Source organism: Rana temporaria, chromosome 5 (assembly GCF_905171775.1).
Source record: "Rana temporaria chromosome 5, aRanTem1.1, whole genome shotgun sequence".
Taxonomy (NCBI): domain Eukaryota; kingdom Metazoa; phylum Chordata; class Amphibia; order Anura; family Ranidae; genus Rana; species Rana temporaria.
The window spans coordinates 32,691,683-32,709,168 of record NC_053493.1 but is presented as its reverse complement, the minus strand read 5'-3'; the positions used below and the strand labels follow the sequence as shown (position 1 = coordinate 32,709,168).

At 43.4% G+C, this 17,486-nt stretch overlaps 1 protein-coding gene across 2 annotated transcripts in view; it reads left to right on the top strand.

Moving 5' to 3' along the window:
* VPS50 (VPS50 subunit of EARP/GARPII complex) overlaps nucleotides 1-17,486 on the top strand; it is a 302,084-nt gene that overhangs the window by 104,861 nt on the left and 179,737 nt on the right. For both annotated transcript variants that reach the window (XM_040352336.1, XM_040352337.1), the window contains exons 7-9: nucleotides 3,472-3,589; nucleotides 3,680-3,715; nucleotides 7,457-7,539. In XM_040352336.1, the coding sequence (XP_040208270.1) occupies nucleotides 3,472-3,589; nucleotides 3,680-3,715; nucleotides 7,457-7,539 (237 nt within the window). The remainder of the gene's footprint in view (nucleotides 1-3,471; nucleotides 3,590-3,679; nucleotides 3,716-7,456; nucleotides 7,540-17,486) is intronic.

Here is a 17,486-nt window from a genome sequence, read left to right as displayed (position 1 = left end):
GTCTCCTGGTTCTGCTGGACCTAAGCGCAGCCTTTGACACAGTAGACCACAAAATGCTACTGATGCGACTGGCCGAGGTAGCCAGAATCGCAGAAGGTGATTTTACCATGGTTTTCCTCCTTTCTTGAAAACCGATCACAAACAGTGAAACTGGGATCTTTCACGTCGGAAAAACGCACAGTGCCATGTGGAGTCCCCCAAGGATCCCCCCTGTCACCGGTACTGTTCAACATCTATCTTCGCCCTCTCTTTGATATTATCAGTAGCCAAGAACTACTTTATCACTCTTATGCAGACGACACGCAATTGTATTTTCGCATCTGCAACAAAAAGGATCATCATCTCAGTTTAGAGAAATGTCTCTCTTCGATAGAAAACTGGATGACTAAGAGTTATCTTAAACTCAATAGTTCCAAAACAGAACTTCTTATGTTTCACGCCAGCCGAAAGAGTCAACTGGCAACAACCTGGACACCCCCGCCCATTCTGGGCCAAATCATCACCCCTAGCTCCAAAGTCAAAAGTCTCGGGGTCATCTTCAACACCTTCATGACAATGGACGCACAAATAGGGTCAGTAGTCAGCGGATCTCACCATTTGTTGCGCCTACTACGCAGACTTATTCCATTTATCCCCAAAGAAGACGTAGCAGTCGTGGTGGGAACAATCGTGAATTCCAGACTGGACTATGCTAACGCCCTGTACCTCGGGCTCCCAAAGTACCAAATCGCTCGTCTGCAAGTCGTACAGAATACGGCCGCCAGACTGGTGACTGGGAAAAGGACATGGGAATCAATCTCACCTTCGCTGAGATCCCTTCACTGGTTGCCAGTAAAAGACAGAATTGTATTTAAAGCACTCTGCCTGACACATAAGTGCATCCATGGGAAGGCGCCGCAATATCTTTGCGACAAGATAGAACCTCACAATTCTAATCGCGTTCTGCGATCCACTGACCAAAATCTGGTCAAGGTTCCAAAAACCAAATACAAGTCCAAAGGAGAAAGAAGGTTTGCTTTTCAAGGTCCGAGACTATGGAACGCTTTACCAACCAGCATTCGGTTGGAGGAAAACCACCTGACTTTCAGAAGACAGATTAAAACTCTGCTCTTTTGATGTCATGAGACACGAAACATCAAGCGCCCAGAGGCGATTCAGTTCGCATGTGCCGCGCTATATAAGTTTTTCATTCATTCATTCATTAGCCCGGCACTGAGGCTGCATGCATGTCGGGTGGCCAAATGGTGCCCCGCGGCTCTCACTTGTAGCTGGTGTATGTTCCACCGTCCAGCACACACAGAAACGCTTCCGGAACACTTCCTGATGATGTAAAATCTTACGAAACGTACGTCGAGGCGAGTCTTGGTCACGTCACTTCCGGTCCCTTTGGTTTGTGTGTGCTGGACGGTGTGACGCATGCCAGCTACGAGTGAGAGCTGCGGGGCACCATTCGGCCAACCGACACACATGCAGCCAACAAATAGGACAAAATAACAGAAAAAGTCAATGTGCATAACTATTCTCCCTCCTGAAGTCAATATTTTTGTAGAGCCACCTTTTGCAGCTATCACAGCTCCAAGTCGCTTTGGATAAGTCTCTATGAGCTTGCCTCATCTTACCACTGGGATTTTTGCCCATTCCTCCTTGCAAAACAGATCCAGCTCCTTCAAGTTGGATGGTTTGCACTTGTGAACAGCAATCTTTAAGTCTGACCACAGATTTTCTATTGGATTGAGGTCTGAGCTTTGACTAGGCCATTCCAACACATTTACATGTTTCCCCTTAAACCACTCAAGTGTTGCTTTAGCAGTGTGTTTGGTGTCATTGTCCTGCTGCAAGGTGAACCTCCGCCCTAGCCTCAAATAACTCAGAGTGGTACAGGTTTTGCGCAAGAATATGCCTATATTTGGCACCATCCATCTTCCCCTCAACTCTGACCAGTTTCCCAGTCCCGACTGCTGAAAAACGTCCCCACAGCATGATGCTGCCACCACCATGTTTCACGGTGGGGGTGGTGTTCTTTGGGTGATGCGATGTGTTGGGTTTGCGCCAGACATAGCGTTTTCTTTGATGGCCAAAAAGTACAATTTTAGTCTCATCAGACCAGAGCACCTTCCTCCATACATTTTGGGAGTCTCCCACATGCGTTTTCGCAAACTCAAAACGGGCCATTATGTTTTTTGCTGAAAGTAATGGCTTTCTTCTGGCCACTCTGCCATAAAGCCCAACTCTATGGAGTGTACGGCTTATTGTCGTCCTATCTACAGATACTCAAGTCTCTGCTGTGGAACTCTGCAGCTCCTCCAGGGTTACCTTAGATCTCTGTGCTGCCTCTCTGATTAATGCCCTCCTTGCCCGGTCTATGAGTTTTGGTGTGCGGCCGTCTCTTGGCAAGTTTGCCGTTGTGCCATGTTCTTTCCATTTGGTTCTGATAGATTTAATGAATCAAAGATTTGCATATTTTTTTTAACTTAGGCCCAGATTCTGAAAGGGCTTACGACGGCGCAACGCCATGTACGCCGTCGTAAGTCCTAATCTGGGCCGTCGTATCTATGCGACTGATTCTTAGAATCAGTTACGCATAGATAACCATTAGATCCGACAGGCGTAAAGGCTCTTACGGTGTCGGATCTTAAATGCAATTTTTTTTTCGCCACTAGGTGTCGCCTCCGTCGTTTTCCCGATCGAGTATGCAAATTAGCAAAATACGCGAATTCCCGAATGTACGCAAGGTCGACGCAGTGAAGATACAACGTTTACGCTAGATTTGCGACGCGTAAAGTTGCCCCTGCTATATGAGGGGCAACCAATGTTAAGTATGGCCTTCGTTCCCGCGTCAAAATTTTAAAATTTACATTGTTTGCGTAAGTCGTCCGTGAATGGGGCTGGACGCCATTTACGTTCACGTCGAAACCAAATGACGTCCTTGCGACGTCATGTAGCGCAATGCATGTCGGGAAATATTAGGGATGGCGCATGCGCAATACGTTCGGCACGGGAACGCGCCTAATTTAAATGATCTACGCCCTCATTTGAATTAGGCGGGCTTGCGCCGGGAGATTTACGCTACGCCGCCGCAACTTTACAGGCAAGTTCTTTCTGAATAAAGCACTTGCCCGTAAAACTTGCGGCGGCGTAACGTAAACGAGATACGTTACACCCGCATAGTTTTACGCCGAGATACGAGAATCTGGGCCTTAGACTATTGTGTTTTGATCCATCACATATAATTCAGAAAAATAAAAACATTGAATTAAAGGCTGTAATGTAACAAAATAGGTAAAAAGCCAAGGGGGTGAATACTTTTGCAAGGCACTGTATATGACATTATGCGTTTTAATTTAAAAAAATGTTTTGTAGTTTTATACTTCTTACATAATTACAGAAATGTAGTGTTCGGAATAATTTTGTTGTCCCCTTTTCTTCCTTTGGCATTTTTGTAATTTGGGATTATTTGTACTATTTTTGTAGACACTTAAGTACAGCAAAGGAAGGATTCACAGAAGCCAGTCTCGGACTTCTGGCAAACCAGCGGAAACGTCAGCTATTGATTGGCCTGCTAAAGTCTCTGAGAACAATTAAAACCCTGGTAATTCATGTCCACTGAGATCTTCATTGTGTGTTTTGTACATTCACAGTTGTACGATGCCTGACCTTTCATTTTCTTTTCTCCGCTCAGCAAAGAACCGATGTGCGCCTCAGTGAGATGCTGGAGGTAAGTGATGTACATTTTTTGGGGGGGGCTTGATTGTGAATCTGTGGGATGACATTAAAGTTTATTTTTGGGAGAAAACTGCCCTTTTAACCACTTAAGCCCCGGACCAATATGCTGCTAAATGCCCAAAGGTGTTTTTACAATTCGGCACTGCGTCGCTTTAACAGACAATTGCGCGGTCGTGCGACGTGGCTCCCAAACAAAATTGACGTCCTTTTTTCCCCACAAATAGAGCTTTCTTTGGTGGTATTTGATCACCTCTGCGGTTTTTATTTTTTGCACTATAAACAAAAATAGAGCGACAATTTGGAAAAAAATGCAATATTTTTTACTTTTTGCTATAATAAATATCCCCCAAAAACATATATATAAAAAAAAATGTTTCCTCAGTTTAGGCCGATACGTATTCCTCTACCTATTTTTGGTAAAAAAAATCGCAATAAGCGTTGGTTTGCGCAAAATTTATAGCGTTTACAAAATAGGGGATAGTTTTATCATTTTTATTTTTTTTACTACTAATGGCGGCGATCAGCGATTTTTTTCGTGACTGCGACTTTATGGCGGACACTTTGGACAATTTTGACACATTTTTGGGACCATTGTCATGTTCACAGCAAAAAATGCATTTTTTATTGTGAAAATGACAGTTGCAGTTTGGGAGTTAACCACAGGGGGCGCTGAAGGAGTTGGGGTTCACCTAGTGTGTGTTTACAACTGTAGGGGGGTGTGGCTGTAGGTCTGATGTCATCGATAGAGTCTCCCTATAAAAGGGATCACTCGATCGATGCAGCCGCCACAGTGAAGCACGGGGAAGCCATGTTTACATACGGCTCTCCCCGTTCTTCAGCTCCGGGGAGCGATCGCGACTGAGCAGCTATAAACGAATAGCCGCGCCCTCGTCCTGGATCGCTCCCCGCGGGTTTCCGACCGCCGCATGTAGCGGGGGGGGTCACGATCGGACCCCCAACCCGCGGAAAGGCGGGGACGTACATGTACGCCCATCTGCCTGTACGTGCCATTCTGTGGACGTACATATACATGCGGCGGTCGTTAAGCGGTTAAAATGCTATCTTTAACCACTTAAGGACCGCCTCCTGCACATATACGTCGGCAGAATGCCACGGCTGGGCACATGTACGTACAGGTACGTCCTGTACTAGTATCCAGCCGTGGGTCGCGGGCGCGCTCCCGCGAACCGGTCCGAAGCTCCGGGACCCGCGGACCTGATCGCCGCTGGATTCCCGCGATCGCTCCCCGGAGCTGAAGAACGGGGAGAGCCGTGTGTAAACACGGCTTCCCCGTTCTTCACTGTGGCGGCAACATCGATCGTGTCATCCCTTTTATAGGGGGACTCGATCGATGACGTCACACCTATAGCCACACCCCCCTACAGTTGTAAACACACTTCAGGTCACACATAACCCCATCAGCGCCCCCTGTGGTTAACTCCCAAACTGCAATTGCCATTTTCACAATAAACAATGCATTTTAAATGCATTTTTTGCTGTGAAAATGACAATGGTCCCAAATATGTGTCAAAATTGTGCGAAGTGTCCGCCATATTGTCGCAGTCACGAAAAAAATTGCTCATCGTCGCCATTGGTAGCAAAAAAATAATAATTTAAAAAATGCAATAAAACTATTCCCTTGTAAACGCTATAAATTTTGCGCAAACCAACCGATAAACACTTATTGCGATTTTTTTTTTTTTTTACCAAAAATAGGTAGAAGAATACGTATCGGCCTAAACTGAGGAAAACAAATGTTTTTTTATATATTTTTGGGGGATATTTATTATAGCAAAAAGTAAAAAATATTGCATTTTTTTTTAAAACTGCCGCTCTATTTTTGTTTATAGCGCAAAAAATAAAAACCGCAGAGGTGATCAAATACCACCAAAAGAAAGCTCTATTTGTGGGAAAAAAAGGACGTCGATTTTGTTTGGGAGCCACGTCGCACGACCGCGCAATTGTCTGTTAAAGCGACGCAGTGCCGAATCGCAAAACCTGGCCTGGGCATTTAGCTGCCTAAAGGTCCGGGTCTTAAGTGGTTAAGCTCTTAGAAGCTAAATAGTGTTCTCCTATGTATCCATGCACACTACATTGGGCTATTGGCATTTTTCTTTTTTTAAAGTTGTATTTGTTTTTCCATAGTCCTTCGTAACTTTCTCTTTAGCTCTTCTCTCCATGAAGTGTCTGAGATGAGCCGGCAGTATATTGCAGTCCTCCAGGACTTAGAGCCTTGTTGTGTAAATCATTTCACTCGAGAATCTTGAGTTAAGGCTTTGCTGTTAAAATAACGGAAAAGGGATTTATTTCTAAGCTGGGTTTTATATGGCTGTGCACTTATTTGGCTGTTCAGCCCTAGCACTGTATATATCACAATACCTCTGTGATTTGTTTTCTTCCATCGCCCTCTCCCTGTTCATCATTCAGGGAAACATACATCTGGGAAAGACTTTTATTTTGCAGCAGCTTCACTGCGATATATATAGCGGGGATTGCCAGTGACGGATGTGTGATTGCGTGCTTCTACCAAGTAGTCCTTCTGTAAATCTACATTGCCATGCAAAGTCCCCCCTGTCACAATAAAATAGCGTGATGGTGGCCGCTGGTTGAATATAAAGAACTTGCATGTATACCTGGCTTAACCACCTCAATACTGGGCACTTTTACCCCCTTCCTGCCCAGGCTAATTTTCAGCTGTAATGCCGCGTACACACGGCCGTTTATCTGGATGTAAAAAAAAAAAAAAAAATGTTTAATGTCATTAAAAACGAACGTTTTATGACGTAAAAAATGGCCATTAAAAATTTAGAATATGCTCTAAATTTTCACGTCGTTTTTAACGTCGTAAAAAATGGTCGTGTGTAGGCTTGAACGACGTGAAAAAAAACGTGCATGCTCAGAAGCAAGTTATGAGACGGGAGCACTCGTTCTGGTAAAACTACCGTTCGTAATGGAGATAGCACATTCGTCACGCTGTAACAGACTGAAAAGCGCAAATCGTCTCTCACCAAACTTTTACTAACACTAAATCAGCCCCAAGGGTGGCGCCATCCGAACGGAACTTCCCCTTTATAGTGCCGTTGTACGTGTTGTTGTACGTCACCGCGCTTTGCTAGAGCAGAGCAACTGCAGAACGGTCAAGTACAGCGATTTTTGCTTTACAGGGCTAGATAGGTTAGTCTTAGAATGTGGCTGCCAGTAGATTTAAAGTTAGTTAGTTTTAGGCTGAATTTCTACTTTAAAGTGATTGTCAACGATCACCTTGTAAAACAACCCATTTAGTTGAAAATAGAAATGAAAGGCAAAACATTGGAGTATAGAGATGAAAAAAGTTATAAATACCTTTTTTCCCACTTTCTTAGAAGTGATCAAATGTCTTCTGTTCCTGGCGGCATTAGAGCTGGGGAAGGAGAAACAGCGGCACCCTGAGCTTCACTGTGAAATGCTGTGTGTGTGGATGAGTGGCGAGTGTCGGGCAATTCTGACCATTAGAGAAGAGCAGGCCGAGTTCCCAGCACAGCTATAAAACTGACCACACTGTGCTTTCCTGCCTAGTATGGTCATTTTTTTTCAATATAAAAGCAGCGGGGCTGGCAGGAACACCAGGGATTTCACACAAAGAAAGCAATACAAAGAGAACAGGAGACTGTTTGATAAATGTTGGGGTAACAAACACTTTAAGTTTCACATTGCTTTGAAGGATCATGATGGCTTTTTGGTGTTGTCTTTGTAGGAAGAAGATTACCCCGGAGCCATTCAACTGTGTCTGGAGTGTCAGAAAGCAGCAAGTACTTTTAAACACTACAGCTGTATAAGGTAAGGGTTTCTTTTTGGGATCAACAATACTATTATGTGTATTACCACAGCTTCCTGTTCTCAGGAAATGATGTACTGTATTTGCAGACGTATAAGATTTTTGTCCAGGTAAAATTTTGGTTTTGGGATATACTCGCCGTATAAGATGACCCCCTTCCTACTAGTCTGTCTGGAAGCTGAGGGGGTAGCCGAGCAACCGCTGACAGGAATATCACTGTGCTCATTTCATACCTCACTGTGCTCGTTGCATGCATCACTGTGCTCGTTGCATGCCTCACTGTGCTCGTTGCATGCCTCACTGTGCTCGTTGCATGCCTCACGGTGCTCGTTGCATGCCTCACGGTGCTCGTTGCATGCCTCACGGTGCTCGTTGCATACCTCACGGTGCTCGTTGCATACCTCACGGTGCTCGTTGCATACCTCACGGTGCTCGTAGCATACCTCACGGTGCTCATCTCTTTGTATGTATGTAAATTTACCAATCCTGATGTATGGACGACTTATCTAATTTCTTGAGGCCCGAAAATCCCAGGACAGGGATTTCACACTGGAGCGGTGCGCTAGCAGGACAGTAAAAAAAAGTCCTGCTAGCCGCATCTTTGGAGCGGTGAAGGAACTCCTCCCACCGCTGCTGCCCATTGAAATCATTGGGACACCGCGGCTACGTTTTTGACCCTCTCTCAGCCACTAGCGGGGGGGGGGGGTAAAATCGCCCTGCTAGCGATTGAATAGCACCGCAAAATTGGCGCTAAAAATAGCGGCGCTTTACCGCCGACGCTGCTCCCGCCCCAATGTGAAAGGGGCCTTGGTGATTAGGGACACTAACTGGCGACAGTATGTAAAAAAAAAAAAATTATAATTAAAATGATTTAATTTATTTTACATTTTTCATTTTTTTTTTTAACACACTGTAACCAGAGTGGTACAGCGTTGCCATAGTAATATGAAAAATAAAATATGAAGTGCCAGTTATACAATAAATATCATACGAATTCAAACACAAATTTATAACAAAGTGTCCAAAGATATTTGCCCTTTTACCTATGGTTTTATATTATTGTGCATTTCACATTAAAATACTATGCTATTCGAGTACTACTTTGGCTTCCGGTGAGCTTCATTTATCCTAGTTCGATCCTACTAAGAAGTGCTTTTGGACGTGGATATTGGGCGAAGTTCTTATGCTTGCTTTGGATGTCTGGTTTAAAGATACAAGTATATGTAATAGAAGCCATCGGCTCTGGTGAGTGTTTACTTCACAGGGAGGTAGTGGCTGACCTCTAAACACTGGACATAAGATGTATTCACTTTAGAAGGTGTTGGATTAGGAGCTGCGGTGGCTCAACGCGATTGGCACTGCGCTGACAAGCCATTCACCTCTGCAGCTAGGGGTTCGGATCCCGGTCTCGGCTACATGTGAATTGAGTTTGGTGGTCTCAGCCCGGCTCCCGGTGGGTGTGCTATGCGAGGTAAGCCTGCGCTTAGTACGCCCACCCCCCTCCCACAAAAACCACCACACTTACACGCACTCGAAATTGGGTTAACATGCACGCACTTTGCCCACGCGGTCTCTAAAAAGAGAGGCGAAGGACTAACGGGGCTGGTTGAGCGGGCTAGATCCTCTCACTCCCTTATAGGGAGTCCCTCTGCCCCGTTGGGCTTCAAAGCGGAGCAGGTAGGGCGGGCTGTGTGGGAGGACCCCCTCACGCACCCGCCATTGCCATTCGGGGCATGGAGAAAGGTGGCAGATTGCCTCTGGGGGAGGCCTGCCTACTCCCAACTCCTGCAGTCCGGCTCCTCTCTCGAGTACACGCACAAAATACACTTAAAAAAAAAAAAAAGGTGTTGGATTTCCTTTGCATCCTTGATTTCTGCATTGATGCTGTTCTTATGCAGATAATTTATTTCATAGACCATTTTGCACAGTTATAAATTTTTGTTCAAATGTATTCTATTTATTGTAGAATTGGTGCTGCACATTTTATTTTTATTTCTATCTTAGTTTAGTATACTACTTGAAAGCTGCCATCTATTTTTATGATCGCAGCACAGACATTTATTTTCTACCATAGTAACATTGAATTACTCTGGGGAAGTGATCATGTTTTTTTTATGTTTACAAATTACGATTGCTTATAGTACTGAATTTCACTGGTATAAGCAACCAATTTTACTGAATGAAACTGATTAATTCAGTGTGTATTGTGATTAGCCACAGCTAATCACTTGGTACAGATGGGCTTTTGATTGACCCTGTCTGTACCATGTGATCACCGTGACCATTATTTTTGTTTAATAAATGTTTATTAAGAATAGTCGGGTTTATACCAAACATATCAATTAGGGCTGCAACTAACAATTATTTTCATAATCGATTAGTTGGCCGATTGTTTCGAATAATTGATGAATCGGTTAATAAATGTAAAAAAAGTGTGGTGTTTAATTTAATTAATATGTAAAGTTACAAAAAAAAAAGACCATTTTCTCTTAAAGCGGTGGTTCACCCTTAGAGGGCATTTTTTAGCCTTAGATTCCTGCTCGTTTTTACTAGGGGAATCGGCTATTTGTTTTAAAATATGTGCAGTACTTACCTGTTTACGAGATGCATCCTCTCCGTCGCTTCCGGGTATGGGCTTCGGGAATGGGCGTTCCTTCTTGATTGACAGTCTTCCGAGAGGCTTCCGACGGTCGCATCCATCGCGTCACGATTTTCCGAAAGAAGCCGAACGTCGGTGCGCAGGCGCAGTATAGAGCCGCACCGACGTTCGGCTTCTTTCGGCTACGAGTGACGCGATGGATGCGACCGTCGGAAGCCTCTCGGAAGACTGTCAATCAAGAAGGAACGCCCGCTCCCGAAGACCCATACCCGGAAGCGACGGAAGAAGATGCAGCTCGAAAACGGGTAAGTACGGATCATATTTTAATACAAATAGCCGATTCCCCTAGACCGAACGAGCAGGAAGCTAAGGGAAAAAAAAATGGTTGAACTCCCGCTTTAACCACTTAAGGACCGCCTCCTGCAGATAGACGTTCGGCAAAATGGCACGGCTGGGCACAAGCACGTACCTGTACGTCCTCTTTAAGTGCCCAGCCGTGGGTCGCGTGCCCGCGACCTGTTCCGAAGCTCCGTGACCGCGGGACCTGCGGACCCGATCGCCGCTGGAGTCCCGCGATCGGTCTCCGGAGCTGAAGAACGGGGAGAGCTGTGTGTAAACAGCTTCCCCGCTCTTCACTGTGGCGCCGTCATCGATCGTGTGTTCCCTGTTATAGGGAAACACGATCAATGACGTCACACGTCCAGCCCTGCCCCCCTACAGTTAGAAACACAGGTGAGGTCACACTTAACCCCTTCAGCGCCCCCTAGTGGTTAACTCCCAAACTGCAATTGTAATTTTCACAGTAAACAATGCATTTTTAATGCATTTTTTGCTGTGAAAATGACAATTGTCCCAAAAATGTGTCAAAATTGTCCGATGTGTCCGCCATAATGTCACAGTCATGGAAAAAAACGATAATCTGCGCCATTGGTAGTAAAAAAAAAAAAAATGTATAAAAATGCAATAAAACTATCCCCTATTTTGTAAACGTTATAAATTTTGCGCAAACCAATCGATAAACGCTGATTTGCGTCTCATAGGGGAATCAATTCTTATTTTTTATATACTTTTTGTACGTACATTTTATGGGGGGTTCTGGAAGGAGGGGATGTGGATTAAACAGAATTACGCTATGTTGGCATCTTTGTGTTTATTCATTTGCATCTGAGGCTGATCCTATAAGAATTGATTCCCCTATGAGACGGATATGACAGCAGTCTTCATAGCTATATCTTCAATCACTGTGAAAGGTTTGCTTGATTTATATCTCTGGTGAGTTTGAACCCCTGCGGGGTTTTTTCTCCTAACACGTGGTGGATTGCTAGTGCGGTGGATGGTGCATGACTTTTATCTCCTCTAAACACCATTTTGGACATTATATCTATATGAATATTGTCTTCAAATCATCTGGGACTCATTATCTGTCTAGTTGTACCAACTGGTGCTGTTAGTCACCTCATATCTAACACTAGCGCTGTTTGTATTTGCTTCAAGAGGGACTGTCCTTCCATTCTGAGTTACGAATACTTTTTTATATACCTGTATATTTTAAACGGCAGCTTTTTCTGGTTTCCTCCACATTCTGTGTGGAGTAAACAATTTCTTTGTTTTTGTTCCTCTGAAAGGTGGGAGTCTAGTAGGCGCTGAGCTGTGTATTATAGGCCTATAACAATACACTTTTTTTACTATTTTTGTTTATAGCGCAAAAAATAAAAAACGCAGAGGTGATCAAATACCACCAAAAGAAAGCTCTATTTGTGGGAAAAAAAGGACGCCAATTTTGTTTGGGAGCCACGTCGTACGACCACGCAATTGACAGTTAAAGCGACGCAGTGCCGAATCGCTAAAACTGGCCAGGTCCTTTTACCTGCCTAAAGGTCCGGGTCTTAAGTGGTTAAAGTGGTAAATATAAATAACCAACTACCGTATTTATCGGCGTATAAAACGCACCCTAACTTTAAGAGGGAAGTTTCAGGAAAAAAACATTCCACAGCCCCCTGCGTATAACACGCAGGAACAGTTTACCCTCTATTTTCAGGGTAAAAAAGTGAGTGTTATACGCCAATAAATACAGTAAATGGTTGGGGAACAAAATCGCGAACCCACTCTGAGAATACCAGACACAAGAGATATATACTGTATATAATATTAGTGGCAATATATACTATTAGAGGGTGAATCTGGTAAATATCATCAGACTCAGATCAAATTTGTTTATTTAAAGAAAAAAAAGTTTTGCAAATTTTCAAACAGAACTGTTAGGCCGGGTACTCACGAACAAACATGTACGGTGAAAGCGGTCCGTCAGACCGTTTTCACCGTACATGTCTGCCAGAGGGCTTCTGTACGATGGTTGTACACACCATCGTACAGAAGTCCGCGCGTAAACAATACGCGGGGCGTGTCCGCGTCGTCGCCGCGACGATGACGCGGCGATGACGCGGAGACGTGGGCGGGCCTGCCATTTAAAGGCTTCCACGCATGCGTCGAAGTCATTCGACGCATGCGAGGGACGGCGGGCGCCTGGACATGTACGGTAGGTCTGTACTGACGACCGTACATGTCCGAGCGGGCAGGATTCCAGCGGACGGTTTTAAAACACGTCCAGGAATATTTGTCCGCTGGGAAAAGGCCCGGCAGGCAAATTTTTGCTGGAATTCGGCCCGCTCGCGCCCACACACGACCGAACATGTATGCTGAAACTGGCCCGCGGACCAGTTTCAGCATACATGTTTGGTCGTGTGTACGGGGCCTAATACATTCTATGCTGGCCATACAACAATGTCTTCCTTCAAAACAAATAAAATGATGTTAAGAACATTTGTTCGATTTTTCTAATCATTAGTGAGGTCAAATCGACGTGTATGTGGTTTTCGTTCGGAAATGACATTCATTTAAAAATGTGTTAAATGTTAAAAGCAAGTGAAAATTTCAAACATTCTTTCATTCAGCGAATGTAGAAAGATTTTTCATATTAAAGTAATAACAGTAGCGATTATTTACTCTTTTTGTACTATAAAGGGCTATTTTTTTTTTCAACCCCATTATGTTACTGGCCGATTAATCGATTACGAATATAGTAATCGATTAACTTCATAATCGATTATGCCGCGTACACACGATCATTTTTCGGCATGAAAAAAAAACGTTTTTCAGCATGTCCAAAAAACAACGTTTTTTCAACTTCATCATTAAAAACGACATTGCCCACACACCATAGTTTTTAAAAAATGATGAACAAAGCGCAGTGATGTACAACACGTACGACGGCACTATAAAGGGGAAATTCCTTTCGCTTTTGGGCTGCTTTTTGCTGATTCCGTGTTAGTAAAAGACGATTTGTGCTTTTTTGTCTGTTACAGCGTGATGAATGTGCTTACTCCATTATGAATGGTAGTTTTACCAGAACAAGCGCTCCCGTCTCATTACTTGCTTCTGAGCATGCGCGGGTTTAAAACGTTGTTTTAGCCCACACACACGATCATTTTTTTACAACCCGAAAAAACAACATAGTTTAACCACTTAAGCCCCGGACCAATATGCAGCTAAATGCCCAGAGGTGTTTTTTACAATTTGGCACTGCGCTGCTTTAACTGGTAATTGCGCGGTCATGCAATGTTGTACCGAAACAAAATTTGCGTTCCTTTTTCCCCCTATAAATAGAGCTTTCTTTTGGTGGTATTTGATCACCTCTGCGGTGAATAGAGCGACAATTTTGAAAAAAATGCAATATTTTTTGCTATAATAAATATCCCCCAAAAATATATATATAAAAAAAAAATCCTCAGTTTAGGGCGATACGTATTCTTCTACCTATTTTTGGTTAAAAAAATTGCAATAAGCGTTTATTGGTTGGTTTGCGCAAAATTTATAGCGTTTACAAAATAGGGGATAGTTTTATTGCATTTTTAGTATTTTTTTTTTTTAACTACTAATGGCGGCGATCAGCGTTTTTTTGTGACTGCGACATTATGGTGGACACTTAGGACAATTTTGACACATTTTTGGGACCACTGTCATTTTCACAGCAAAAAATGCATTTAAATTGCATTGTTTATTGTGAAAATGACAGTTTCAGTTTGGGAGTTAACCACAGGGGGCGCTGAAGGAGTTATGTTTCACCTAGTGTGTGTTTACAACTGTAGGGGGGTGTGGCTGTAGGTCTGACGTCATCGATCGAGTCTCCCTATAAAAGGGATCACTCGATCGATACACCGCCACAGTGAAGCCTGGGGAAGCCGTGTTTACATACGGCTCTCCCCGTTCTTCAGCTCCGGGGAGCGATCGCGAGGGGGCGAATAGCCGCCCCCTCGTCCGGGATCGCTCCCCGGCGATTTCCGACCGCCGCATGTACCGGGGGGTCCCGATCCACGTCGTTCTGCCTGTCCGTGCCATTCTGCCGATGTATATGTACATGCGGCGGTTAAAACGACATTAAAAAATGCAGCATGTTCACATTTTTTTTTTGTCGTTTTTCAGAAGATGAAAAACGATGTGCAGCCCACATACGATCATTTTAAATGACGTTTTTAATAACGTTGTTTTTTTTCATGCCGAAAAATGATCGTGTGTACGTGGCATTAGTTGTTTCGGCCTTAAATCAATGTATTAGTGTATGAAATTTTAATAGTGTATTGATTGAAAATGGGGTTGGTACAAAGTGAGTGGGATATAATACACATATAGAGAGTGACAAAAAAATGTCATGACCTACAGATTCAAATAGGATCACTGTGACCATTTACAGCTAGCAACACTAGTGTACACAATGAATGACATAAATCAAAGCCATTCATTGTTTACAAATGTCATGTGATTGGTCACAGTGATCACATGGTACCGGCAGCGGACCGGTACACTGATCACTCATTGCATTGGCTGTGTCTGGTAGACACAGACGGGAAAAGATTGCACCACAGTGCAGCCCCACAGCCACGCACAAGGCGCATTCCGGGGAGGACATCATATGACATCCACCCAGATCGACAAAGGTTTTGCCTAGCCGCCGTTTGACAATAGCCTGGGCAGGAAGTGGTTAAACTTCGGCTTTAAATCATCTTTTTTATTTATTTTTTTATTTCCATTTGCTTATTAATTTAGTTCTCCTTTCCAGTAATGTCCACGTTGTTTTTCAGAGGTCACAAAGGAAACTGATGACTTTTTTTCCTCTGATTAAGCCCTCATATAAAGACTTAACTTTGAGAACATTAATTAGACAATTGAGCAAATGCTGCTGATTGGAGTTATTTTAAACAGACGTGAAATCCGAGTGTTTCAAGGAAGAATCCGAGAGATTGTCTAATTAGGATGAAGTGTGTGCACCATATTTTAGGTAGAGAGAGAAAGGAAATGTTACATTCAAGTGTTGCCACTTCTATAGCTTGTGCACTTCTTCCGGCAGTGAATACTGTTTTTTGATTGCTGAATGAAGATGCTTTGGGCCGTGTTAACCACTTAACCCCCGGATAATATTGCTGGTCAAAGACCAGAGCACTTTTTGCATTCCGGCACTGCGTCGCTTTAACTGACAATTGCGCGGTCATGCAACGTGGCTCCCAAACAAAATTGGCGTTTTTTCCCCCCCCCACAAATAGAGCTTTCTTTTGGTGGTATTTGATCACCTCTGCGGTTTTTCGTTTTTGTGCTATAAACAAAAAATAGAGTGACAATTTTGATAAAAATATATATTTTTTACTTTTTGCTATAATAAATATCCCCAAAAATAAATAAAAACATTTTTTTTCCCTCAGTTTAGGCCGATACGTATTCTTCAACATATTTTTCATTCAAAAAATCGCAATAAGTGTTTATTGATTGGTTTGCGCAAAAGTTAAAGCGTTTACAAAATAGGGGGTATTTTATTTTTTATGACATTTTATTCCTTTTTTTTTTTTTTTTACTAGTAATGGCGGCGATCAGCGTTTTTTTTTTTCCGGTACTGCGACATTATGGTGGACACTTTTGACACATTTTTGGGACCATTGGCATTTTTATAGCGATCAGTGCTATAAAAATGCATTGGATTACTATAAAAATGCCTCTGGCAGTGAAGGGGTTAACACTAGGGGGCGGGGAAGGGGTTAAGTATGTTCCCTGGCTGTGTTCTAACTGTAGGGGGGGGTGGCTTCACTAGGGGAAATCACTGATCCTCTGTTCACACATTGTATGAACAGAAGATCAGCATTTCTCTCCCTGACAGGACCGGGAGCTGTGTGTTTACACACACAGCGCCCGGTCCCCGCTCTGTAACGAGCGATCGCGTGTGCCCGGCGACAATCATGCCCGCCGGGCACGCGCACGGGAGCCCTAGTGGCCTGCGCAAGAGCCGACGTATAGCTACGTGCTCTCGCGCAGGGGAGCCGACCTGCCGCCGTAAAATGACGGCGGCTGGTCGGCAAGTTGTTATTGTACGAATGAATATCTGTTACCCAACACATCAAGAAAGCTGGTTTAGCAACCTAACACTTGATATCTTATGAAATATTTGGTACTTCTTTGTTTTAAAGCAATTCTGTCATTAAAAGTTACACTTCAGATGAATAAATAGCACAGATGTCACCAAAAGCAAAAAAAAGCAAACCACCTCTTTGAGTTAAAGTAAAATGATATACTTTTTCTTTAGTTTTGGATAGAGTGGAGAGGGATTAGAACCCCTGTCTGTATTTATTGCTGTCTGTGTCCCGCATTAGGGAAATTCACCCTCTCCGTTTTGTCCTGTTTACCATCATCATTGAAAGTGTAAGTAAAAGAAAATTCAAAAATTTTGGGTTGTCCCCAGAAAAGTAATAGAGGGGAAATCAAAGTGGGGACGCTAGTTCTGGTGACCTGGGGGGGCCACAATGGATTCCCATGTTTGGATATGGGACAGGAAGTGAAGATGGATCTCCCCAATTGGATACAGATGGCAGGAAAAAAAAAAAGGCAGAGGTTATAATTCTCTCTTACTAAATCCCCAAAAATAAGTTTTGCCTATAGTTCTTTAACCACTTCAGCGCCGGACCATTTGGCTGCCAAATGACTAGGCCACTTTTTGGTTCGGCACTGCGTCGCTTTAACCGACAATTGCATGGTCGTGTGACGTGGCCTCCAAACAAAATTGACGTATTTTTTTCCCCCACAAATAGAGCTTTCTTTTGGTGGTATTTGATCACCTCTGCAGTTTTAAAAAAAATTTGCGCCATAAACAAAATTAGAGCGACAATTTTGTAAAAAAAAGCAACATTTTGAACTTTTTGCTATAATAGATATCCCCAATTTTTTATTTTTATTTTAAACCAAAAAAAAAAATCGCAATAAGCGTATATTGATTGGTTTGCGCAAAAGTTATAGCGTCTACAAAATAGGAGGTAG